Below are 26,349 nucleotides of genomic sequence, written 5' to 3' on the forward strand. Positions count from 1 at the left end.
ATTAGAGGAATTCAAATTAAATATAAAAATGAGCTTATATTAACAGCCATTAGAGTAGCAATTAAAAAGACTGTCAATCCCAAGATGTAGGAGAATGGGGACTTAGATGTTTGTGAAGGCATGTTAGAGTAACCAAAGTGGGAATATCTAGTAAAGTTAAAGATTTACATACTATAACACAGCAATTCCACTCCTAGACAAGAATGCTTTTTGCTGTTGTTGTTGTTGTTGTTGTTGTTTTAAGACAAGAATGTTTTTAGCTGAATCCTTTGTGATAGAAAAAAAAAAGGAAGCAAAGTCAGCATTCATCAACAGGGAAGTGGATAAACTGTGGTATAGCCTTACTGTGGGATATTACGACAGTGAAAAAAAAAAACTAAAACAACATGATCCACATGGATTAATTCCACACATATAATGTGGAGAACAAAGTACAATGCTGAGTATGTACAGTATAATATGAAGTTTAAAATCATGGTGAAAAAAAGCATATATTGTTCAGGATAAATACGTACATATAGAAGTCTTTATCAAGTTGAGGAAGGCCTCCTCTGTTCCTAGATTTTTATCATGAGAAGGTGCTGGACTTTGTCAAATACTTTTCCTGCATCAATTGATATGATCATCAATTTTTCTTGTTTAGCCTGTTATTAGAGTGGATTACATTGGCTGCTTTAAACTACTGAACCAAGCTTGCCTTCCTGGGATAAACCCATTTGGTCATAGGGTATAATTCTTTTTATGTTTTGCTGAATTTTATTTGTTAATATTTTGTTAAGGATTTTTACATCTATTCATAAGTGATATTAGTTTGTAGTTTTCTCTGTATGGCCTGTCTGATTTGGTATCAGGGTAATATTAGCCTCATAAAATCAGCTGGAAACATTCCTTCCTCCTCTCTTTTCTGGAGGAGACTGTATAAAATTGGTATGAATTCTTCTGTAAATCTTTGGTGGAATTCTTCAATGAAAGCCTCTGGGCCTGGAGGTTTCTTTTTCAAAATTCAATTATCAATTCAATTCAGTTTAATTCTTCAGTTTCTTTAATATATTTATGGGGTTATTCAAATAATCTGTCCCATAGTGTGTGAGCTGTGTTTTATTTTGAGAAATTGGTCCATTTCATTTAAGCTGTCAAATTTATGTCCATAGAGTTGTTTGTAGTATTCTCTTACTGCACTTTGATGTCTATAGGGTCTGTAGTCTCATCCCCTTTCACTTCCAATATTGGTAATTTATGTCTTCTCTTTTTTCTTTGTCAGTTTTACAAGAGAGGGGTTGGCAATTTTACTGATCTTTTCAAAGAGCCAACTTCTTGTTTTACTAATTTTTCTCTATTGTTTTTCTGTTTTCATTTTCAGTGATCTCTGCTCTCATCTTCATTATTTCCTCCTGCTTACTTTGGGTTTTTTTTTTTTTTTCTCTTTTTCTAGATTATTGAGGTAGGAGCTTCTTGATTTAAAAATCCTCTGCTTTTCTAGTGTATGCATTTAATGCTATATATATTTCCCTTTCAGCACTGACTTGGCTGTATCCCACAAATTTTGATATGGTGTATTTCACTTTCATTTAGTTTAATGTATTTTTAAGTTTCCTTGAGAGTTTCTCATAGACCCACAGGATATATAGAAGTATGTCATTTGTTTTCAGATGTTTGGAGATTTTTCTGTTATCTTCCTGTTACTCCAGTTTGATTCTTTTTTGGTCAAAGGACATGTTTTATGATTTCAATTCTTTAAATTTGTTAAAATTTCTCTCATCATTATGCAATATACCTCTCTGTCTCTGGTAAAAATTTTTGCACCAAAGCCTACTTTATCTGATACTAATCACCGCTCCTGCTTCCTTTTGATTAATGTTTGCATGGTATATGCAAACACGTTTCTATCCTTTTACATTTGACCAGTATACCTTGTTAAATCTCAAGTGAGTTTCTTGTAGATAGCATATAATTGGGTCACATTTTAAAATCAAATCTGCCAACCTCTGCCTTTAATTGGTGACCGCTTATTCTAATGTTAATTGCTATTATATAAGGGCTTAAGGCTGCTTTTTTTTTGTTTGTTTTGTTTTATGGTTCTCTGTTTTCTTTTTCCTGCCTTCTCGTGTGTCATTGAAAAGTTTTTAAAACTCCATTTTTGGGGTGCGTGGGTGACTCAGTGGGTTAAAGCCTCTGCCTTCGGCTCAGGTCATGATCCCAGGGTCCTGGGATTGAGCCCCGGCATCGGCTCTCTGCTTAGCAGGGGGCCTGCTTCCTCCTCTCTCTCTCTGCCTACCTCTCTGCCTACTTGTGATCTCTGTTTAAATAAAATCTTTATTTAAAAAAAAACTCCATTTTTATTTATCTATAGTATTTCTTGGATGTATCTCACAAAGTAGCTTTGTTAGTAGTATTCTAGGTATTACATTATCCATAGGATTTATCACACAGTCTACCAGTGTTACTATTTTAACAATTCAACTTCAACAATTCAAAGATTACCTCCCTTTAAGTCCTTTCATTCCTGCTTATAATTACCTTAAATTATACATAACCTCTACACATACTGAGAATTATATTAGATGCTATGATTTTTCCTCAGTCATGGAACCTAATTTAAAAAACTCAAGATGAGGGTGCCTGGGTGGCTCAGTGGGGTAAGCCTCTGCCTTTGGCTCAGGTCATGATCCCAGGGTTCTGGGATCAAGGCCCACATCAGGCTCTCTGCTCAGCAGGGAGCCTGCTTCCCCCTCTCTCTCTGCCTGCCTCTCTGCCTACTTGTGATCTCTCTCTGTCTGTCAAATAAATGAATAAAATCTTAAAAAAAAAAAAAAACTCAAGATGAGAAGGAACTTCTATGTATTAGTCTATATTTTTACTTTACTGTTCCATTTCCCTTCCTTTTGTTTCAAATTCCCTTTTTTATCATTTTCATTCTGTTTCAAGAATTTTCTTTAGTCATTCATTTAGGATACAGGTCTGCTGGCAACATAGTCTCTTTGTTCTCCTTCCACCTGAGAATGTCTTGATTTCCCCTTCATTCCTGAAGGACATTTTCACTGAATACAGAGTTCTAGATTGACAGGTTTTTTTCTTTTTTTTTCTTTTAGCACTAGAAAATGTTGGATCTACTTCCATGGTTTCTAGTGGTACCATGATTTCTGATAAGTAATCCACCATCATTTGATTTGTTATTTCCATATAATGACGATGTTTTCTCGCTCATTGCTTTAGGATATTTTTCTTTGTCTTTAGTTTTCAAAAGCTTGATTACAATGTGTCTTGTTGCAAATTTATTTAACCTGTCTAGGTTTTGTCATCCCTTGAATTGGTAGATTTTTGGCTTTTGCCAAATTTGGGGAGTTTTCAGTCATTATTTGTTTGAATACTTTTTTAGCTGCATACTCTTTTTTGCTCTCCTGGACTGCCAATGACATAAACATTATTAAACAGTCCTACATGTCCCTGGAGCTCATTTTGTCCTTCAGTCTATTTTCTTTCTGTTTTTCAGATTGGGTAATTTCAGTTGCTCTACAAGTTCAGACTTTTCCCCCACTCTGTCCTATCCATTTTACTACTGAGCCTCCCAGTGGGTTACTGTATTGCTCAGGTATAAAATTTCCATTTGGTTCTTCTTTATATCTTCTATTTATTTGCTAAGATTTTCTTTTTCTTTTTTTCTTTTTTTGTTTTTTGTCTGTCTTTTACATTTTTTTCAATTATGTTTATGATTGCTTCTTGAATCAGTTTTATGATAGCTGCTTTATAATCTGTCAGATCATTCCAGCATCTGTTTCACCTTGGCATTGGCATATGTTGATTATCTTTTCTCATTCAAATTGAAGTTTTCCTGATTCTTGATGAGTTTTGTTTTTCTTTTTTTAAAAAAACTATTTCTTGGACATTTGGGATAGTATATTATGAAAGTCTGGGTCTTATTTAAATCTTCTTAGCGACTTTCTTCAACACCATGCTAGTGCGGGAGGGAATACTGACTCATTCCTGCCAGGTGGAGGTAGAAATCTAAACTCTCCACTCTCCACCCAGTCTCTCTTGACACTTAGAGTAGGAAAAGGGGGAATGATGCCTTATTGATACTGGGTGGGGTAGAAGTTTAGGGTTCCCATTAGGCCTTCACTGACATATCTTGGCTCGGATGTTAATTATCTTTTGTCATTCAAGTTAAAGTTTTCCTGATTCTTGATGAATTTCTTCTTCTTCTTTTTTTTTTTTAACTACATCTTGGACAGTTGGGGTAATATGTTATAAGAATATGGATTTTATTTAAATTTTCTGTTCTCCACATGGCCTCCATTGGCCCTGCAAGAAGATAGGTCGGTGGCGAAAGTCCTGGATCTCCACAATTACATGGTTTCACTTACTCGTGGAGCATAAGGAATAACCTGGAGGACATAGGGAGGTGGAGAGGAGTGAGTTGGGGAAATGGGAGGGGGAGACAAACCATGAGAGACTGTGGACTCTGAGAAACAGACTGAGGGTTTTGGAGGGGACAGGAGTGGGAGGTTGGGTGAGCCTGGTGGTGGGTATTAAGGAGGGCGTGTATTGCATGGAGCACTGGGTGTGGTGCATAAACAATGAATTTTGGAACACTGAAAAAAAAATAAATTAAAAAGAAGAAGAAGAAGAAAAAGACTGCTTAGTAAGAGTAAAAAAAGACCTTCTCTGACACCACCCTGATGAGAAGGGAAAGAAATGCCTCAATACTCTCAGGTAGGGAATGGAGGTCCAGGTCCCTATGTAGCCTTCAATGACACTGTGGGAGGGGGTTCTCATTAATATTGGGGAGTGTTGCAGGTCCTAGCCCTCCACAAGAACTTCCCTGACACTATCCCAGCAGGGAGAAGGAGGAAGCCTCATTTTAGCCAGAAAAGTCTTTGCTGACAGGGTAGGGAAAAAGGGTGAAGTGACATTTTCATCCACAAAGACGTGGATGAAAAGTTTTCTGTCTTGCTAGGTTGCCCCTTTCTTAGTTCTTTACCTAGAAGAAACATGCTTTTGGCTGGAGATGTGTGGTCTTTACTGTCAATGTTTTGGCATTACAGCTTATCTAGCACCCAGTTCGGGATATCTGAGCCAATAAAGAAACCCAGGGAACTCACCTCTGTGTTACTTCTCAGCTCCCAAGGTCCCCAGCTGGCTTGTCTTCTTCCTTCTACCTCTCCATCTTCTTATATTTGTTTTAGATATAATTTCTAGGATTTGACTGTACTTAGTGGAAGAAATAGGGAAAAGTGTATCTCCTCCATGTTGTCTGAAATTGGAACTCTTATTTTTATATCTTCTGGTGTTTCTACAGTATTTCAAAATAACTTTTTAAAAGATTAGATAATGCTAGAGAACATTAAAGTATCCCACCCTCTGCCTCCTCATTGCTCTAGAGAGGACTAACTCTCTTTTCCTGCTCAGTCTTGTCCTTTTTTTCAGGTTCCTCCCTTCTATCCCCTTCCACTAGTCCTAAGAAAAGAACTTTACACAGCTTCTGTTGAGAATAGGGCTAAGTGGCAGACAGACGCCAATATAGCAAATCAAGTTACATCCAAATTTGTCATGGGGAAAAAGGGCTATTAAAGGGGGTTTTAATATTTTTAAAAGGGAAATCATTAAAGGGTTTTACTATTTTAAATATTTAAATATTTAACAATTAGTACAGTCGACGTGGAGGCTCTTGCTCCCAAGAATCAGCAGGCACAGAGGATTCAGAGAAGAGACCATCTACCAATCCAGAGAGATGTGTTTCAATATTTTTAAGAACCAATATAACTACCCAATTTTTTTTTCTGCCAACAGTAGGTAGTGAAGCTATAAAGATGAAGAAAGTTGTTTAGAAATAGTTCTAATGACAAGAAGTACATAATCACAGTCAGGAAAGGGTGAAGTAAAAGAAATATCTGGTAATTCTTATTCCTTCATATTGCTAAAGCAACTCAAGAACCAGAAAAAATACATGAATTAATTCCTTTTGAGAGATGCAGTCGAGATCCTTTTGGTCACTAATTAAATGGAACTCTACAGTCCTTTCATAATCAGAAGAACAAAATATTTCAGTCCCCTAGGGTATACACAAATGTTATAAATGGACACATTAAAATTTCAAAAGCAGAATCCCAGTTGGATGTATCCAAAAATCACTATGCACACAGCAATACCAAGATCTTGGGAGGGTTTGCCATCTGATATTTCAGAGCATGAAGCAGCTGGAAAAGTCATTAAGAGCTATGAGAAAAACTGAAATTACATTTCTAAAAGCTAAGAATAACTTACATTCTAAAAAGACACTACTTGAGAATCACAAAAGAAATTGATTGAGAGAATTAAGGCACATAGAACATTCTTTTGCAGGTAGGTAGTTGAGTGGGAAACAGGATCCATGACCAGGTAAGACAAAGGGATTGGACATTAATCAGAACAAGTTTTGTACGTTAAGACCAAATGTGACTCTGGTCTACTTGGGGCCCTGAGGGATTGGAGGGAGGATGAGTTTGGTGTTAAAACCTGGGTGGCTGGCGACCGAGACCGTGTGTCTTCTGTGTTGGACAGGCACTTTGTCCCATGGAAGTGAGTGTTTAAATAGCTCTGTAAAACATTAAGGAAACAAAAGGCAGTACATAGAGTTAACCTCTTGGTACACAATACATTTTTTTGTTTACAAAGAAAATAAACATTGCAATATTATAAGCACCAGAATATTGTTTATACTTAATTCATAACAAACTGAAGGGAACAAAAGACACCCAAACAAGAAAAACAGGGGATGAGTTTCAAAATACATCATGTGCAGGTTTGGATAAGCCTTAGGTTATGAAAATTTGTCCAGTGATCAGAAGTTGCAACCCCAAGTAGTTCCCATGCTACTTTTCTATCCTGTTCATACCCTCTGTAATGATGCCTGACATCATATTCTTTTACAATCATACCTAACCAGACTGAACACACACACACACACACATACACACACACACACACACACATCCTAAAGTCCTCCCAAGAAAAGCCTTATCCACTGTGCTCTAAGGCTGGTTTGTTCACCGAGGATGGAGACACCAAGGATGGACCATGGAGCTAGGTTCTATTGGGGACTGTGGGCAGCAAGATGAGTTTGAAAGATAGAGACTGAAGGTAGAGCATGGTGGCCACAGAGGAAGCTGAATTCTCACTGGGGAAAAGCACTGTAGCAGGGACTGAGAAAGTAAGGCAGAAGATTCTACAGAGAATGAGAAAAATGGAGTGACCTATACGGTAAGATTAGGAAGACTCCATCTATTGCACAGACAGAAGCAATCTGAATCACTGAAAGGAAAATGGACCCCCCGACCCCCGCCCCTCACCTTGGAGATGTTTTTCAAACTGGAAAGGGTAACAAAAATGTCTTAAAAGAAGGAAGGCGCTACAGAAGAAAGAAGACAGTGGAAGTGTGGGCCTCCTTTCTAAATCAGTTCAAGTTTCCACACCCAGGTAAGTTGAATCCCAGCCTGCCGGGTTAACTACAGAAGTGCTTTCAGAATTTGGTCTTGTAGAGCTCACTGACAGTAAGAAAAGACAAATAACACTGCTCTTTTTAACATGGGAACAAAGGTTTACAAACCAGCGCACTTGACCTCAAACCTTAGCAAATTCAAGTTTGTGAAAGAAATGGTTTGTGCATTTATAAAACACCAGAGTGAGTGATAAGTGTTGGAAGGACTTTGTAAATTATGTCAAATTAATTATTTTCAATTAACTCAATTTCCCTTTTACTTGGGCAGGGGTCAACAAATGTATAGCCCATAGGTGAAATCTGGTCTGCAGTGTGTTTCAGTAAATAAAGTTATTGGAATCCAGGCTATGACCGTTAATTTACATATTGTCCATGGCTGCTTTCAGACCACAATGGGAGGGCTGAGTCATCGCAGAAGGTTCTAGCCCTTTACAGAAAACTTGCTGACCTCTGAGTTAGAAAGCACCACTGTTACAGTCTTATCTTGATTTCCACACGTATCAGAGTTTCTCACATAAAAAGACGCTAGAGAGATGTGAGTAGGAATCACAAGGCAAGTAGACTCTCCCTGGAACTGAGTCTCCGAAGACTTGTCACAGGACACTACTGTCACCCAAGTCCTGGGTCTTACTGTTGGCGGAGACTATGAGAAAGACTTGGGTAGCATGCTTGCTGCAGAAACTTATAAAACTGTGAATATGGAGGATGAAACAAAACCCAAAATGATCGAATTAAACTAGAATGTGGTGCTGAAACCAAAATAACAAAAAGAAGAAAATAAAATTTGCCTTCACGTAAGAAGAAAGTCAAGTACATATGTGTTAGATGACGGAAACCTCGTCTGGCAGTTCATGTGCAAAAGACAGGAGAGCTTAACTGACCCGGAGCCAGTCGTGTGACTTATCTCGAAGAAAACCGCCCCTGAGAGACACCAGCAAGATGGCAGACAGGGAAGCTCCAGGCCCTTGCCCCCCTGTGCAAACACTGAACAGTGAGACTAACCGAAACAACCTTGTAGGAGCTCTGGAAATCAGTGAAAGAGCCCTAGCGACCAAGCGAATGCCCAAACAAGAAAAAACCACATTAAAAACAGTAGGAAATTTCAAGGTGTTTTCCCGCTCATTTTTGCCAACCGGAGAGAGTAGAGCACTGTGCTAATGTGCGTGGGGGCTGCCTGAGCGGTCTGTGTCCCTTAACTCGGCCTTCAGAGGGCCACATGTGGCACAACTGGGGGCCCATACAGCTGAAGCTGAAAGCGGTGAGGACCCAGAGCCACGTATGCCTGAGGCAAGACACTGCTAATAGTAGAGGACAAAAGAACATCATCTTCATAAGGCCCCAAGAAGCAGCTGGGGTAAGACTGTTAAGGAAATGGAAGATTTTTTTTTTTTGGTTAATGGCTGTGTATGCTAGGAAACTGGAAAAAAGCATCCATGCAGGTCCAGGAAAAGTACATGTCCAGAAAAGGACTGGAAAGACCTTAAGCCTTCATACTTTACTGGTCCTGGGCTCTGGGCAAGCCCCGCACCCGGGGTGGCCCGCATGGTGGCTGCTTTTTCAAATGCTCAGTTTTCAACAAAACACCACATGGCACATAAAGAAACCAGAAAACATGACCCATTCAAAGCAACAAAGTAAATCTCCAGAAACCATCCCTGAAGAAAACTACCACTATCTTTGGCTTCTGTGTATACAAATTTATAATCATCATACCGAGTAGGTATCTAGCACCTGACTTCTTTCTTACACCACACCGCATCCTGTATGCTCTAGATGATACCATGTGACACTAGAATATACATATACATACATATTATATATGTGTAATATATGGTGTACAGGATGTTTCTCTATTTTTGTAGGACAGATAACATGCTCAAGGCTCAGACATCATCTGATCTGCCCAAAACTATGCAGTCAGACAATGGCAGAAATGGAGCTAGAACCAGGCCTTTGCATTTTGAGTCCAATGTTCTTTTCACAGGTCACAGCCCCACTTGTGTTCTGGCTGGACTGTTTGGAATGCTGTTCGTGCCTCTAAGCATCCCATTGAAGGAAAGGTACAAGAGGACAGAACATAAGATAGGAAAGGTCTGGAAACACTGTCGTATGGGATACCAGACCATGATGGGCCTTGGTGACACATTTGGTCCAAGGCTCCTGGAGTTTTGTCCTTAGGCCCCTGAGTGGCAGGTCACAGTCTTGAATGGGTTTCTAGAACACTTCCCACAACCTGTGAGGTGACAAGAAAGTGTCTACTTCAGAATCTGGGATGACTTCCTGGAACCCTGGTCTTGGGAATCTAATCCTTACTGTCTGTGTTCACTCTGACAAATAATAAAATCCTTGAAAATACTTTCTCTCAGGCCTCATCTGTCCTGAAGTTAAGTACAGCTGAAGAGTCCCTGCCCTTGGGTTGGCTAGAAGCTGCCTGTTTAGGAACCCTGCCTTCTGGACATGCCAGCTGCTGTGTCTTCTTGTCCCTGGCAAACTAACAAGTCTTTATTCTCTTTCTGGTTTCCCCACTCACCTGAGCAAGGGGATCCTCACGTCCCCTCTGGGCTCGGGCAGAACTTTGCCACCAGCCCAGGCTACAAATGGTGTCTCCCCGCTAGCTTGCAGGTCCTACAGAGTCCTCCAAGTTACTCATTGTTTTATCCATTGCTCACAGAGCCCCATCGTCAAGCCCAACACCAGGTTACTTTCTGCCTTTCTCACTTCACCTCCAGCCCTTCGGTCTCGCCAACCCTGTTCAAGGTCTTTACTCACAGTCATGTGTGAACACCACTAGCGCTACTATGCCCAGAGACAAAAATGCAATGCCCACCTTGTCCGGGCCTGGAGATACGCATTCATCTGTGTGTTGAGGAGCAAGGGGCATGAAGGGGGTGATCTGGCTAGGCTGGGCCAGATCCTTTTAATCTAAAACCAACGGGATTCTGCCAGACTCCCAGAGCAGAAGATGGGCCAGCAACCTGAAACCTTCCAGGCTTCTCTTCACCCTCACTGAATGGAGCCCAAGTCATCCAAGACCCCCTGCAGAGAGCACACGCCCTTGACCCCAGAAGATCCCTGCAGGCAGAGCGGCTCAGTGGGCCGAACAGCAGCCTATTCTAAGCCCACTCTAAGTGGCCTAAGTAAGTGATCTTGGGCACATTCCCGACCATGCTGAACTTTGTTTTTCATCTCTGAGCAATGGGAGACCAAAAAAACCCCACCCTACCTCAGAGGAGAGGGATGACTTAAAACACTCATTTAATTTAAAAAAAAATCAGAAGCAGCGGGAAATAGATACAGTGGTGTTACTGCGCATATGAGACCCGCACGTAAGAGGACACATACCTCTTAGGGCCTGATCAGCCTCACCATCACTTACTGCTGATCCCGGGCGAGAATAACCACTGCCCTCTGGAGGCTGAGAAGACATGTCTTTCAACCATGGATAAGCATGAAATATCGTAGAGTAGTTCTTGAGAAGGTGGGAATCCTTGCCACTGAAAAGTGAAAAGTGAAGGATACCGTTGGGATGAAAAGCTCCCGAGCGCCACACGGTCCAAGCCTGTGACTGCATTGGGGCCCCTTTCCGGAGCCCTGTCCGTGGTGTGCGCACGTCTCTGCTGAGCTCAGGCATTGAGCGCGGTCTGCGGCAGGAGCTACACGGCAGCGGGCAGAGTAAAAGCTGTACAGAGGGGCATAAACCTCTCCTCCAACTGACAAAGCAAAGCAAAGCGCTGTGGTGGGTACTGGAGCACACACAAGTTGAGGGAGTCACGGGTACTAATTCCTAGCACTTCAGAACCAAGTGCAACTTACATATGGCAGTTCCTGCTATTTAAGGACAGATGACATGCAAGCGTCTTAGGAGGCCTGATCTGGCCACACACTGGGCATACCTAATGCGGGTTTTGGCGACTGGGATCTTGTTCCCCCTTTAGGATGAGGTTGGGTTGTGACTAGCGTGCCCAATACCCCTGTGTTTGGCCCAGTGCACTTCCTGCCATCAGGTTACTCTCCTTTGGGATTCACCTGCTTCTTGGCTTCCAAGGGTGGTGGGAGGTGGGGGGGGGGTCTCCATGGACAGCAGAGGAGGGGCTCATCCTGAAGAGCACCATGAAGTAAGTGAGTTTTGTTGCTTTGCTCGCAAGTTTAAACATTATTTCTTAATTTTTAGGTGCATTTATTTATTATTTAGCTTTTCTCCTGTCATTTATAAACATTTACCTTTGAAGGATCTAACTTCCTGTTTGCCCTACCAGTTTTACGAACTCTTTATTATTTTTATTTTTTATTTTTTTATGAACTCTTTATATATTGAATGTTGACTCATTTGTTACATTTTACATAGTCTGCTGTTTTTCCTTTTACATTTGTTTTGGACCTAGAGAAACTTAAGGTGTTTACATGATCAAAATGTACTCCTCTTTCCCTCTGTGAGTTTTCTTATTTCTCCAAAAAAAATTTCACTAATGTTTTAAGGAACTCATTACAGTTGACCCTTGAACCACATGAGGGAGGGGATTAGGGGTACTGACCCTCCTCCCTGCAGCCAAAAAGCCACATGTAACTTTTGACTCCACAAAAATGTAACTACTCACAGCTTATTGTTGACGGGAAGCCTTACCGATAACATAAACAATTGATTGACACATATCTTGTATATGTATTAGATACTGTATTCTTACTCTTAGGATAAAGGAACATAGAGTAAAGGCTCTTAAGAAAATCAAAAGGAAGAGAAAATGCATTTATGTATTGTAGTATTGCCCCGTACTGTAAATAACCCGCAAATAAATGGACCCGTGCAGCTCCAACTATGTTGTTCAAGGGTTAATGGTCTATACATATAATTAAAACCAAGTTCTATTATACAGAAGGGCTCATAATTAAAAAGCAGCAAGCCAAGCCCTACCTCTCCCAATACCACTTTCACTCTCCTGAGAGCTAACCATTTTTTTAAAAAAAGATTTTATTTATTTATTTGACAGACAGATTTCACAAGTAGGCAGAGAGGCAGGCAGAGAGAGAGGGGGAAGCAGGCTTCCCGCCGAGCAGAGAGCCCGATGCGGGGCTCGATCCCAGGACCTTGAAATCATGACCCAAGCCATAAGCAGAGGCCCAACCCACTGAGCCACCCAGGCGCCCCAGAGCTAACCATTTTTAACCATGTCTGTTTTCAGATATTCTGACAATAATTTTGTTTGTAAATAATGCATTACTTTTATTGACTTACCAGTTTTAAAACCATCTTTGGCAGACATGGCTATCTGCTATAATCGGAAAGGATTCAGCTCACTTAATAACACTCCCCCTGTTTTTTCTCCCCCAAAGAGCTCTGCCACTGTTTTCAGTTCCTCCATCTGTCAGACCTACATGGTCATGGACTGTATTTCAATCCCGTCTTTCTTGTTCCACCAACAACAGATGACGCGTGTTGACTTTCTAACTCTACCTCCTCAACTTTGTCATTAGAGCTCTACTCTTCACTACCAGTGTTAATTATAGTAAGTTTTGTTGTCAGAGTGTTGTCTTTTCATGATTTAGCCAAAGATTAATTTAAAATGTTGAAAATTAGGAGGTAATTATTTACTGCAGAGCCTGGAGGTCGGCTGCAATTACACACTCGCTGTAGTTTCAACGCAATGACTACTATCTCAGCACAGAAGTACATTTCTGGGATCAAATGTCAAATTCAGGTTGACCTCCACTTGTTCACACTCCACATTTAACTTAAGTTCATATCTTTGCAGTAGCAAAGGCTGATACAAATTGGGTCTACTCTGGATAAAGCCTGTCATTTAATGAGCGTGTCTCTGTCTACCAAGCTGATATTACTACTGAGCAGAGTGAAAAGGGTAGAAGCAAGTTTTAATGAGGTGTCCCCAGGAGTTCAAGGCCCCATTACTAGGAAACACAGTCCAATTAGCTATTTGGGCTTGCCCTTGACCCAAGAGGAAATGTAGGGGGTGATGCTGAGGGGACACATCCAATATGAGGGCACTCATGCTGTCTGTATTATGTCTGAATGGCAAGCAGAGACTGTAGTACTTGGGTTGTAGTCCATGGCTGGAATCCAAAATCAGCTCTCCTGGAAAGCTCCCACACTGGGTATGGACACCTGCCTTCTGCTCAACCTATTAACTATAGCTAGGGCTTGATGGCACCAACATTTCCAGGCAGAGGTAGTCCAGGATGGAGCCATCTCCCTGCAGCTAGGGTTCTGCTTAGAAGATTTGAGGACTTGTAGGGGAGCACCTGGGAAGCTCAGTTGGTCAAGCATCTGCCTTCAGCTCGGGTCATGATCCCAGGGATCAAGCCCCACGTCGGGTTTCCTGCTCAGCAAGGAGTCTGCTTCTCCCTCCGCCTCACCCTCTCCCCTCCCCTGCTTGTGCTTTCTCTCTCTCTCTCTCAAATAAATAAAACCTTAAAAAAAAAAAAAGAAGTTTTGAGTACTTACTATCAACAGATAGAAAAACTGAATTGCTCGTTGGATCGTTGGAAGGAGGGGATCCCTCTTACCAGGTTGGACTGAGTACTTGGGTTTGTCTTTTTTTGTTAGACAACAGTTTTTGGAATCCCTTCACAGAATACTAGCCTGTCTCAGATTGAATACTGTGATCCTAGAAGATTTTGTTTTCCAACTCTTGCCCCCACATAAGGTAAGTGAGCTAAGAATCACTTCCTAAAGAAGTGAGACCAATACCTCCAACTTCTGGATTTCTCTGTGATTGAATAGCTCTTTCCTCTTGCAGTGGGCAAGTGACATTAGTAACCCTGCTTGGGAGCTTCTCTCCAGAAGTATACTAGACTGAATCTTGTTCTGCTCAATAGAATGTTAGATGCATTTATGTGTTAGGGGTTAGATCTTCTATTCTAAACTACAGCACCATAAAGCTTCATTCCTTCTTTTAGTAAAAACCCACAATAAACCATAGATTTTATGGCCAACCTCTAAAGTAATACCAACATAGTATGTTAAAGAGAGCACAGAAGGAAAATAGCAAGAAAAAAATGCCACTGGATTTTTAATGCCTACCATATTAGTTTGTTAGGGTTGGTGTAACAAAGTACTGTGAACTGAGTGGCTGAAATTTAGTGTCCCATAGTCCTGGAGTCTACAAGTTCAAGATCAAGGTGTCAGCAGGGTTGGTTCCTTCAGAAGGCTGTGGCAGAGAAGCTATCCTAGGCCTTTCCTCTAGCTTCTGGGGTTTGCTGGCAATCTGGTGCTCCCTGGCTTCTACATCACTCCAAGCCCTTTTTTTTTTTTTATTTGTTTATTTGACAGATCACAAGTAGGCAGAGAGGCAGGCAGAGAGAGAGAGGAGGAGGAGGCAGGCTCCCTGCTGAGCAGAGAGCCAAATGCGGGGCTCGATCCCAGGACCCTGGGATCATGACCTGAGCCGAAGGCAGAGGCTTTAACCACCGAGCCACCCAGGCGCCCCTCCAAGCCCTCTTCTGATGCACATGCCTCAGTCCAAATTTCCCCTTTTTATGTGGACACGAATCATATTGGTTTAGGGGTCTACCTTACTGCCTTATTCCAGTATGACCTTATCTTAACTAATTACATCTGCAACAACCTTATCTCCAAATAAGGTCACACTCTGAGGGGACAGGACTCCAGCATGTGAATTTGGCAGGGGGTGGGTGGGGGACGGGGTGCGCAACTCAACCCATAGCACATGTTCTGGTCTCTTATTTTTGAAAAAGTGTAGGTCTTCATTTAAAACACACACCCAAAAAAAGTGGGGGGGGGTGGATCACAGAGCAAGGACTTTCAACAATTATTTCTTCCTTTTTATCAAAGAAAATATTACATGAAAATGCTTTGAAAGACTGATGTAAAAAAGTGGTGGAGTTGAAAGACACACATATTACCACCAGCGAATGGTCAGACTTGAGGGTAGGTCTGAGCCACCCTTTTCACCATGGGGCCAGATGAGGTATAAGCCCAGTGTGGCCTGTTAAGCGTTCTTTTTCTCTGTTATGGTCTGAATATGTCCACACTTCTCCTTCAATTAATACTGAATATTAATACTAATTAGAATACTAACTAGAATACTAGGGTCTCCAGTAGCTAGTGAAATGTGTAGGCTTGAAGGAACCACTTAGAAGGGATGGTTATTTTTCATCATCAAGGTTAAGGGAGGAAATCCAAATGTTACAGCAATAAAACTCAGAAATAAAGGAAAACGTCACTCATTTTTTAAACTGTCCTTATCAAGACACAGGCTTTCAAAAAATATCCCTTTGTTGGGGCAGACTTTTAAAAAATAACTTTTTAAAGTTACATTAATACTTCAAAAATACTTCATCACTGAAAATATGGGAGAACAAAGAAATAAAAATTGGTCATAATCTCATCACTACAAGATAATAACTAATAATATTTTGGTGTATTTTCAGTATTTTTTCCTGTACACACACACGAATATTTTTAGACCTAATTACATTGGCTATACATGTGTATCTCAATTTCCACACTTACTATTATATTATAGGCATTGGTTCGTCTTTAACGCCTTATAATTTTAACATTTTTTTTTTTTTTAAGATTTTATTCATTTATTTGACAGAGAGAGACCACAAGTAGGCAGAGAGGCAGGCAGAGAGAGAGGGAAGCAGGCTCCTCACAGAGCAGAGAGCCCAATGCGGGGCTCGATCCCAGGACCCTGAGATCATGACCCGAGCCGAAGGCAGAGGCTTTAACCCACTGAGCCACCCAGGCGCCCCTTAACATTTGTTTTAACACATAGAGTGATGTGAGAAACTTAACTGTATCTAAAGGAATTTTTTCCATTTATTAAATATTTCATCAAGTCATCATGGATTCTAAATAGTTTTTTTAGGATATAAAAATTAAGTATAAATTCTAAATTGAAAATTTGAGTAATAAAATGAAGTTCCTATTTTCAGAAAGTTAGTAAGAACATGACAAGACCTTAATTATAGCACTTAAAAATTTTCAATTTAGAAATTACAAAAAATGATAAAGAAGAAAATAAAAATAACTGTATTTCTAGAGAAATCTCCCCTGGTAATATTCTAGTGCATTGCATTCCAGTCCTATTTCTTGTCTGTTACACTGCCGTGTGTTCAGATAGCGCAGAGACTCTGCTAAACCCACATGACCCTTTCTGAAAAATTCTCTACTTGGTTCTCTCTCACTGGTCTGGCCACAGATAATCAGATAAAGGATGGGTGCTTGATATAGGTGCAACCAATCCATAGACCATCCTATTTCCTATGAAGACTCTGGCTACAGATCTCTATTCAAGAGTGGCACACCTAGTAGACGATGATTGACCCAACCAGCCAGATGTTTTCTTGGGAAGTCTGGATTCAAGACCTATGTATGGAGAGATGGTCAACTGTAGAAAAAAACACAGAGCAAGCAGAAACCAAATGTAGCAGATTGCCTGCAAAGGCCAAGCACTAAAATCAGTGGTAGAGTGTCAGCTGTGGTCTGTATATGGTCTTCAGCTTAACACACACTCAGCTTTTGAACCACCTTTTGACATAGTAAGCATTGGAACCCTGAAATGTCCTTTTGTGTATTGGACACCAGCTGGTAAACGTTTAGAAACAAAGCACTATATTAATCAGAGATGTTAATTGCAAATTACAAACACCAACTCTGGCTCATTTTAATACCTAAAAAGGAGTGACTGAAAAGCTATTGTGTCATTTATAAACTAATGAAAAACTGAAGGATCAGACCTAAAAACTGGGTAGGAATCAAGGTAAGCTAGGTGCCAAGAACAGAGCCAGGTCTCAATATGGGAAGAGATCAGTAGATCATCACAGCTTGCACTCCACAATGGATTCTGGATCCTCCACTACAGGTGTCTGGATGGATCTCTACCTGCTCCTGCATCTTTGTGTCCCCCCCCCTCCACATTCAAAATCCCAGAGAGAAGCTTTTAACTGGATGGACCCAGGATATATGCTTATGTCCTCCCCCAGAGGGCCAGGATCTACTCCCTTCAAATTCCATGGTGGAAGGTGGGGTCCTGCTCCCCAGTTTCAGGATTTCTCTGAAGCGTAGGGAGGAGTGCCATGATCTTCTCTAATCAGCAGAAAATAACTGATTTTATTGCATAAAACTCAACTCACCTCCTCTCGGAATACGGTCCAATGGGAGCTTTAAAATAATCTTCACAAAGCTCAAAATTTTTCTGCAGTTCTAAAGCTGTAAAATAATGTAGACCATTGGTAACAGGTGCTGGCACTGGACCCCTGGAATCAGAAAAAAAGAAGAAAAAAAAAACCAAAGAACTTTGTAATGATACCAAAGCATACACACACATAATACATAAATACTGACTGATATAGCCACATAAATGTAAATACCTGTAAAATATATTTGGAATAATGTAACATATCCACTCAAACATTTACTCTAGACTTGTCTTAAAACACTAGCATTATTACATTTAATTTGTAGACTAAGGGAATTTATGTTGTTTTAAATCTTCCTTATCTATGAAGTCACCAATATTGGCAAATCATCTTCCTACTGATTAGTATGTATTCTATGTATTCCATTATAAACCCTTGTCCATTTGTTACGTGAGTCCAAAAATTTATCAACCGCTATAAAAACTGAAATAGATGTTTTCAAATTTTGTTCCTAATCCAATGCTTTGAAATGATACCAGAATAAAGTATTTCTAAAAATTCTAATATTATACTCTCCACTGAACTCCAGTGTAAAATATTCTTTTTTCATCTCTACTAGCCTGTTTTCCCAGAGTGACTTGGAAGAATCATTAACCGTGTTTAGTGAAAAAATCCCGTTGCTATTCACCCCAGACTTGCTAAATAGAGTTGCTGTGTGCAAAGTAGCCCAATTGCATATAAATTCATGCAAATTTGAATCGTCTATCTGTCCTGGTATGACCCATTTGGAGCTCATATTTAAAATTGCTTCGGTTCTCTGTCCCTAGCGTTTTAATAAGCTTGGCCCTGCTGCTGATTCGAGGTCACACAGATCCTAGCTTTGCTGCTCTGGAAGATACTATCTCCTGGCCATCACCTTCCTAGCCCTTCAGTGGATCTCTGTGTATGCCACACAGCCTATCCTTTGAATCAGACTATCCAAAGATAGCTTATCAATATGGAGAAAATTCATCACACTTTTTGGATATGGTACAAATAGACAAAACTTGGTTTCATTTATATTGGTTGAAGATTTTTAACAGGTTAAAATTATAGACAATAAAAATTGAAATTGAAAAAAACTTAAATGGTTTCTTTATTCTGCTTCCTTGAATCTCTGCATTCTAAAAAAGCTTTTTAAAATGCATAATTAAGGTCTTGTCATGTTCTTGCTAACTTTCTGAAAACAGGGACTTCACTTTATTACTCAGATTTTCTAAAATGTGGCACAGGAAAGAGAATTCGGAATATCAAAGCCTGGGGGTGCCTGGGTGGCTCAGTGGGTTAAAGCCTCTGCCTTCAGCTCAGGTCATGATCCCGGGGTCCTGGGATCAAGCCCCGCATCGGGCTCTCTGCTTGGCGGGGAGCCTGCTTCCTCCTCTCTCTCTCTCTCTGCCTGCCTCTCTGCCTATTTGTGATCTCTGTCAAATAAATAAATAAAATCTTAAAAAAAAAAAAAGAATATCAAAGCCTGTAACGTTAATGAGAAAATAAAATGCAAACATTCTGTAGCTATCCTGTGACCTACTTATTCATTCTGAGTAAATATTAAAGCCTAAATATGCCTCTTGATATGTAATGATAGTACAGTAATTATTATAGCCACTAACATCAGGAAGCCTTTACTATGCGGAAGGAACTAAGTAAAACTGTTCATATTAAGAATAGAGAATTCACAGATTAATAAAGATACAATGATTCCCACTCTCATGGAATTTACAGTTTAATATGGAAAGGAGGCATTAAACAAATGACTTTGCACATAATGAATTACTATTGTTTTGAGAGTCATGATAGACAAGAGCAAGATAGTGAACAGGATATAATGAACTTTCAGTCATGAACAGCCTTGGTGAAGGCTGATATATATTCAAATTCCACCAGAAATACCATTCCTTATAGTCTTCAAAGAGTGCAAAGAGGGTGCCTGGGTGGTTCAGTGAGTTAAAGCCTCTGCCTTCGGCTTGGGTCATGATCCCAGGGTCCTGGGATCGAGTCCCGAGTTGGGCTCTCTGCTCAGTGGGAAGCCTGCTTCCCCCTCTCTCTCTGCCTGCCTCTCTGCCTACTTGTGATCTCTGTCAAATAAATAAATAACATCTTTAAAAAAAAAGTGCAAAGGAAAAAAAAAGCCACCAGTTTTTAATAGCTATGAGCACATTATGTCTTTTTAAAATACATATAAATGAAAGGAAAATACAACTTCTAGAACTAGGTTTACTACTGAATCACTGGGTCCACTTTAGTAGAGAGGCCTCTGTTATGTTGATGATTTAGGATTCATTTGGTATATTTGGATCAATCTAAAGATGCCCCGGTATAAGTAAATGTGATATATCGCTACCTTTGAAACAGGAGTGTGTGATGAGGAGATATCTTTCCCATCAGGGCCTGCCGGGCTGTCTCATATTGTCTCTCTATAGAATCTCTTTCCTAGGCAAGGAATATGATCAGAAAATTATATTGATGTCAAAAATACGTCAGACGGCGAAAGTAGCTATAATCACTATCTTCTAGAGATTGTCAAATATGTGGAAAGGGGGAAAAGGCCTAAAAAAAAAAAAAAAGCTATTGGTTCAGTGGAAAGAACAAAAACATTATAAATGAAATATTTTTATGAAGACCACAATTTAATTTATCAACTTTATTTGACATCTAAATAATAATGTGACAATTCCTTATTCATGTTTATATATTTTTTTATCTTTCCAATGAGATCATCTCTTATTATTGTCTTTTTGTCTTCCCAGATCTTTGCACCCAGAATAGTCAAGTTATTGATTATACCCAACAGTATTTCAGTACAACCCTGAAATATCTCCCCCGTGTCACCAGCACTTCACCATCACTATATACTTAGTAAACATTTGAGGGGGATACAGAGACATAAAAGACACAATATCCGCCTTCAAAAGGTTTATAATCTGGTGGCAAAAGGGGATTTAAAAAGACAGAGAAAAAACCAAGATAGCACATGCTGTTTTATAAATAGTAAAATGTATATCTATACATGGATTATGTAATGGAGTGTGGTCTGTTTAGAAACTGTCCAAGTGCTGGATTTCCTCACTTTAAGCAAAGCTGACATATAAAATTCTCAATTTACAGAAAAGATAAATCAGCAAGTGCTTATTTGTTTTACATAAAAGACTCATTTATAAAGGGATTTGTAATAACATTTATTTAAACAGCAATCTTTGCTTGCAGTAACTGAATCTGAAATAAAGCTCTTTGATTTTAATGTCACTAAACGCCAAAGCTATGGTTGTAAGCTCGCAACTCCGGGCTAACCGCTTGTTTTAGCCTTGGGGGTTAGCATAGTTTCAAGTGGTTGTGTGTGTTTTAGGGGAATTTTTCAAGAATTAATTTTTAAGGGTTAAGTTGATGTGATTCTAAAGGCATTTTTGCATTACAGAAACTACTCTGCAGTAATGGTTCTACTCTGTGGTGATGCCAAGGTTGGTGCAGTGAACACCCCTGGGAAACAAGTCACACCCCTGAGACCAGAAGACCCTTTGGTCACTCCTGTGTTCCCCTGTACACAGCATACACACCTGAGCATGAAGAGGGAGCTTAATCTATATCTTTAATGTACAACAGTATAAATTTGGGGAGATAATATGAAGTGTGAATAATGTCTAGCATTCTCTGTGATCTGGAATAGAATTTGCTGTTGACGGTTGCTAGCTTAAGAAATTCTGGGTCAGGGGCGCCTGGGTGGCTCAGTGGGTTAAGCCGCTGCCTTCGGCTCAGGTCATGATCTCAGAGGCCTGGGATCGAGCCCCGCATCGGGCTCTCTGCTCTCTAGGGGAGCCTGCTTCCTCCTCTCTCTCTGCCTGCCTCTCTGCCTGCTTGTGATCTCTCTGTCAAATAAATAAATAAAATCTTAAAAAAAGAAAAAAGAAAAAAGAAATTCTGGGTCAAGCTTTTGAAATTGTTTCTTAGACACCATGACATATGACAGCTAACAATGAAACTCTCAGGTGTCTATCTGGTCACCATAGGCTCTCGGGTGTCTCTCTGGTCACCAAGACCATATAACTGTGTCTCTGACCATTAGCTCTGTGATTCTGTCTTAAGCAAGACAAGAAGAAAATAGCATTGGGATGGGGTTTGCAATGGGACAAGAAAGGAGGAAAGAACTCTATGTAAATTTCACTATTTAAAACTATCTGTTTAAATAACCCCATAAATACACCTAAATTATTTCATATTACTACAAAATTACTATATATTGACAAACTCCACTATCCCACTCTCAGGTTAATTTGTTATTATTGTTCCTCAGTTTCTCCATAGCAGTACACATATTTTCTATTGTGATTTTACTTGATACCATCTTCATTTTTTTCTATATTGATCCTTGATTTCAATTACATCATGACTGGGAGGATGACAGTAATAGTGGAAGCACGGTCTGGATCTTGCAGAATTCTCACGCAAAAATAGAGCAAGCAAATGGCAAAGTAAAAAACATATCAAAACATTGACAAGAAAACCAGATGAAGAGATACCCCTCAAACCCCAAGTCCCCTCAAACCCCAAATCAGAAGAGAAATCCCCTTCAAACCCCAAAATACAGGTGATAATAGTGACACCGCCGCACGGCACCAATGTCTACGTGAGAGAAAGGCAAAGGAAGCAACAGGGGGACTAAAAGACCCTAGTATGCACTAGGAAGAAAAGCAGCACAAATGGGCACCACAGCTGGAATCCAGGGGGTGCTTCTTCCTACCTTAATAGTGGGTAAGAATAAGGGGTAAACAGTAAGTTCTGAAGCAGCTGGATCAACTGTGATTTCTTGAATCTGATCCACTGTGGCTCTCCTCTAAGACAGGGCCCCACACTAAAGAAAAGCTGATGGGAGTGGAATCAAAATTAATTAGGACAGGGGCGCCTGGGTGGCTCAGTGGGTTAAGCCGCTGCCTTCGGCTCAGGTCATGATCTCAGGGTCCTGGGATCGAGTCCCTCATCGGGTTCTCTGCTCAGCGGGGAACCTGCTTCCCTCTCTCTCTCTCTCTCTGCCTGCCTCTCCGTCTACTTGTGATCTCTCTCTCTGTCAAATAAATAAATAAATAAAATCTTTAAAAAAAAAAATTAATTAGGACAGTCAACAGAGACAAAGAGATATTCTAGACCAAAGTGGTGGAGGGGAACAGAGCCCAGACACCCCCAACAAAAATTGAAACCCTCAAAGGAAAACTGCTATATATTTTAACACAATTTGAAGGAACCATGCTTCCTTATAAAAGTTTGAAAAAACTAACTTCACATAAGAATGAGAAATTTCCAGGGCACCTGGGTGGCTCAGCGGGTTAAGCCTCTGCCTTCAGCTCGGGTCATGATCTCAGGGTCCTGGGATCGAGCCCTGCATCAGGCTCTCTGCTCAGCGGGGAGCCTGCTTCCTCCTCTCTCTCTGCCTGCCTCTCTGCCTACTTGTGATCTTTCTCTGTCAAATAAATAAATAAAAACCTTAAAAAAATGAGAAATTTCCTAGTAAAATCTCAAAGTTATTATTATTTTTTTTCAAAGTTATTATTTTAAAAGAGAAGGAGACTAACCCCTTTACATACAGTGAAGGCATTCATTAAACAGATAAAATCTATCATCTACTATTTCAAAATTAATTTAAAAACATTAAGGAAATGTGCCATTAAGGAAATGGCACAAAACATTAAGGAACAAATAAATTACTTTTTTTCCCCCAGAGGGAGAGAGCACATGAGTGGGGGGAAAGGCAGAGAGAGAGAGGGAGGGAATCTCAAGCAGGCACCATGCCCAGTGCAGAGCCCCACACAGGGCTTAATCTCACAACCTGAGATTATGACCTAAGCTGAAATCAAGAGTTGGATGCTTAAACGACTGAGCCACCCAGGCACCCCAATAAATCACAACTTTTTTTTAAAATCCTGCTTTTTTTTTTAAATATTTTATTTATTTATTTGACAGAGAGAAAGAAATCACAAGCAGGCAAAGAGAGAGGGGGAAGCAGGCTCCCTGCTGAGCAGAGAGCCCGATGCGGGCCTCGATCCCAGGACCCTGAGATCATGACCTGAGCTGAAGGCAGAGGCTTTAACCTACTGAGCCACCCAGGCGCCCAATAAATCACAATTTTTAAAACTCCTAAGTGAGGTGACAGAACTCAGGAAAAAATCAGAAATATAAGGGAAAAAAGTCACTTCACAAATGAAAACTAAACCAGAAGGAAGAGAAGAGTAAATAAAAGCAACAAATGACTTCAGAGGAATAGAAAGAGAATGGGGGAAATTTTTTAAACTCAAAAAGAAATAAAGACGTAATAAGAATCTAGAGAAAATGACAAATATTTAAGATAGACAAAGATGATCCAACATACAAACAATAAGAGCCCTTGATAAACCAAAGCAAGAGAATAGGATAGGTCACGAAAACAACAATTTGAGTCTTGAGTATGACAGACTGTCAACGGCAGGCAAGAACTCAGGAAATGCTGCCCCCAGAACCCTTCCGGGATCCAGTAGAGAATACGCCTAGACAACAAAACTACTAGACATTGGCCTGAGGCCTAATGATGAGTATCAAATGTGTACGTATCTGAGAAGTAAGACAAAATGAGAGTTAAAAGAGAGTGAGCATACGACTAAGTGCTGAGAGTGTAGCTGTTAACACAACCACAAATAACTGGGGTTGGGGTTATTGGAGAACATGTGCAAACAAAAATTTTAACTGTTCTCAGTCTTTCTACTGGCACTAGTCATATTGGTATTGTTATTTGGAGACTATTCTGGACACAATCTGGATAAAACACATGAGAGGTTTCATAGACATTAAACTAGAGTAGACACCATAGTTCTATCATCTCCCATGTCTTTCAGAATCAGGATGCTCAGTGTGAAAGAAAGGTATGTAATAGAGAAGATGCATAAAAATCCTCAAGTCTTGAATCTGAATCGGAAATATTAACTTGAACTCGTGAGGTATTTTATCTACAGAAAAAGCCTAGAAGCAATGAGCAACCCAGCAGCAACGAGCACTCCTGGCAACCACATGACCTTGTGCTATCACCTCCCACTTAAAGAAACCAGGGCTCCTTGGAGAAGAGATGGTTTGCGGGTCTTGCACAGGTAATGCACAGAAGAGTGTAGAAGATCTTGTCCTAACAGAGAGCAAGATGGCTACTAAAGTTGACATGGGTCATATTAAAGGACATAGGAGCCACCTAAAGAGGCTCTCAATGGCCAAAGGTAAGGACAATTTGAGTTTCAATAGGATACAAAATTCAGTGGGTAGATACATTCAATATGTACAAATCAAGAACATAATGATCATCAATGATATTTAAAAATTAACTGGTCACCTCCAAAGAATAATAGGAAACCATATCTTGAAAAAAAAGCACTTACACAGCTGATCCTACATGATCTGTGCCACTTGGTAGCCAGGCAGTAGACGAGAGGAGCATCTCTTTATAGTATCACTCCAGCTAATACATCTGGTGAATGTCATGTCCTGAAAAATGCATCTGAGTAGAAGAAAGCATTTTTCTTTTGGAGTCAAAATTGACATTGCTAAGTTGTGTGATCTTGGACAAGCTCCCTGAGCTGAGCTCCCTCACAGTATTGAACGGAGTGGTACTTAGTAGATATAGGTACCCAATATTTTGTCACCACAGATCCACCTTCTCACTGGCCTTCATACATTCAGGTACTTTGTGGGATTGGACGGGACTAATGTGCCATACACACACATTTGCTAAAGTGGCTTTGAATGAATCAGCCATTCAGCAATTTTTTCTGGAGAATTGGCTTTCGGTAAGCTGGTCTGCCCAGAAGTGAGGGTATCCCCTCAGGAGGTCAGGAGATCTGGTTGAAGAAACAGATACAATTGAAGTTCAAGCAAAGGTTGAAAATCAATCTTCTTCTGGAAGGCAAAGATCTAGTCACAGTTCCAGAGCAGAAAATCTTCACTAAGCCGCCATAGCCTTCATGCATGCCTTCCAGGCAGCCAATCAGGCAAAAGGGGGTTGCAATTAACAGAGAAACTAAAACATAGTGATATCTAACAAAACTCATGAACCCGGACTTCTATAATTAATAATATATGTGTTGTATAAATAAAAACCTTTTACTGAATAGTGTTTGTTATATATTTTTGCAACAGTAAGAAAAGAGCTGTGTATTGTTTTTTTGTTTGTTTTGTTTTACTCAAAACTAAAAACTGCATTTAAGAAGAAAGGTTGATCAAAATTATATTTACATTTCTCCAGAAATATTTCAGAAATGTTCAAATTAATATTCTCTGGGAGTCGTTCATCAAAGTAAGTACCATTTAAGCTAAGAAGAGAGAAGAGATAAAGCAACAAGGATTGTATAAGCAAGGTATGAGGAAATACACTGGGTATCTATTTAAACTCAAATTATGGTCAAATTCATGGAAAGCATTTGATGTTGATAAACTATTAGAGTCACAAGCAAGAAAAATGTTAGCAATGTTTTTCCAGACTTGAAGAACAAAGAATACTACTCTTGGACATTTCTTCCTAACGGAGACAAGCCATGTGGGTCCCAGTGATCCCAGAGATGAGAAACAAAACACAGCTGTTGGTGTATTAGGCACCAGTAATCCTGAGGATGTCTCCATGCTCCATTAGCCCATTTTCTACTCAAATAAAGAAGCAGTAGTAGAAGGGCTAGAGATACACAGCCCTCATCCACCAAAGAGAAGAGACCAGAGGTGTTTCT

At 40.1% G+C, this 26,349-nt stretch overlaps 1 protein-coding gene across 1 annotated transcript in view; it reads right to left on the reverse strand.

Moving 5' to 3' along the window:
- Positions 1-6,442: 6,442 nt before the first annotated feature.
- LOC111152100 (leucine rich repeats and guanylate kinase domain containing) overlaps positions 6,443-26,349 on the reverse strand; it is a 105,229-nt gene continuing 85,322 nt past the window's right edge. The window contains exons 17-20 of the mRNA XM_022510406.1: positions 19,974-20,062; positions 17,588-17,710; positions 10,817-10,968; positions 6,443-6,573 (exon numbers count right to left, since the gene is read on the reverse strand). Of these exons, the coding sequence (XP_022366114.1) occupies positions 6,443-6,573; positions 10,817-10,968; positions 17,588-17,710; positions 19,974-20,062 (495 nt within the window). The remainder of the gene's footprint in view (positions 6,574-10,816; positions 10,969-17,587; positions 17,711-19,973; positions 20,063-26,349) is intronic.

The sequence above is a fragment of the Enhydra lutris genome, unplaced genomic scaffold (genome assembly GCF_002288905.1).
Source record: "Enhydra lutris kenyoni isolate GAN:26980312 unplaced genomic scaffold, ASM228890v2 scaffoldscaffold27, whole genome shotgun sequence".
NCBI lineage: Eukaryota > Metazoa > Chordata > Mammalia > Carnivora > Mustelidae > Enhydra > Enhydra lutris.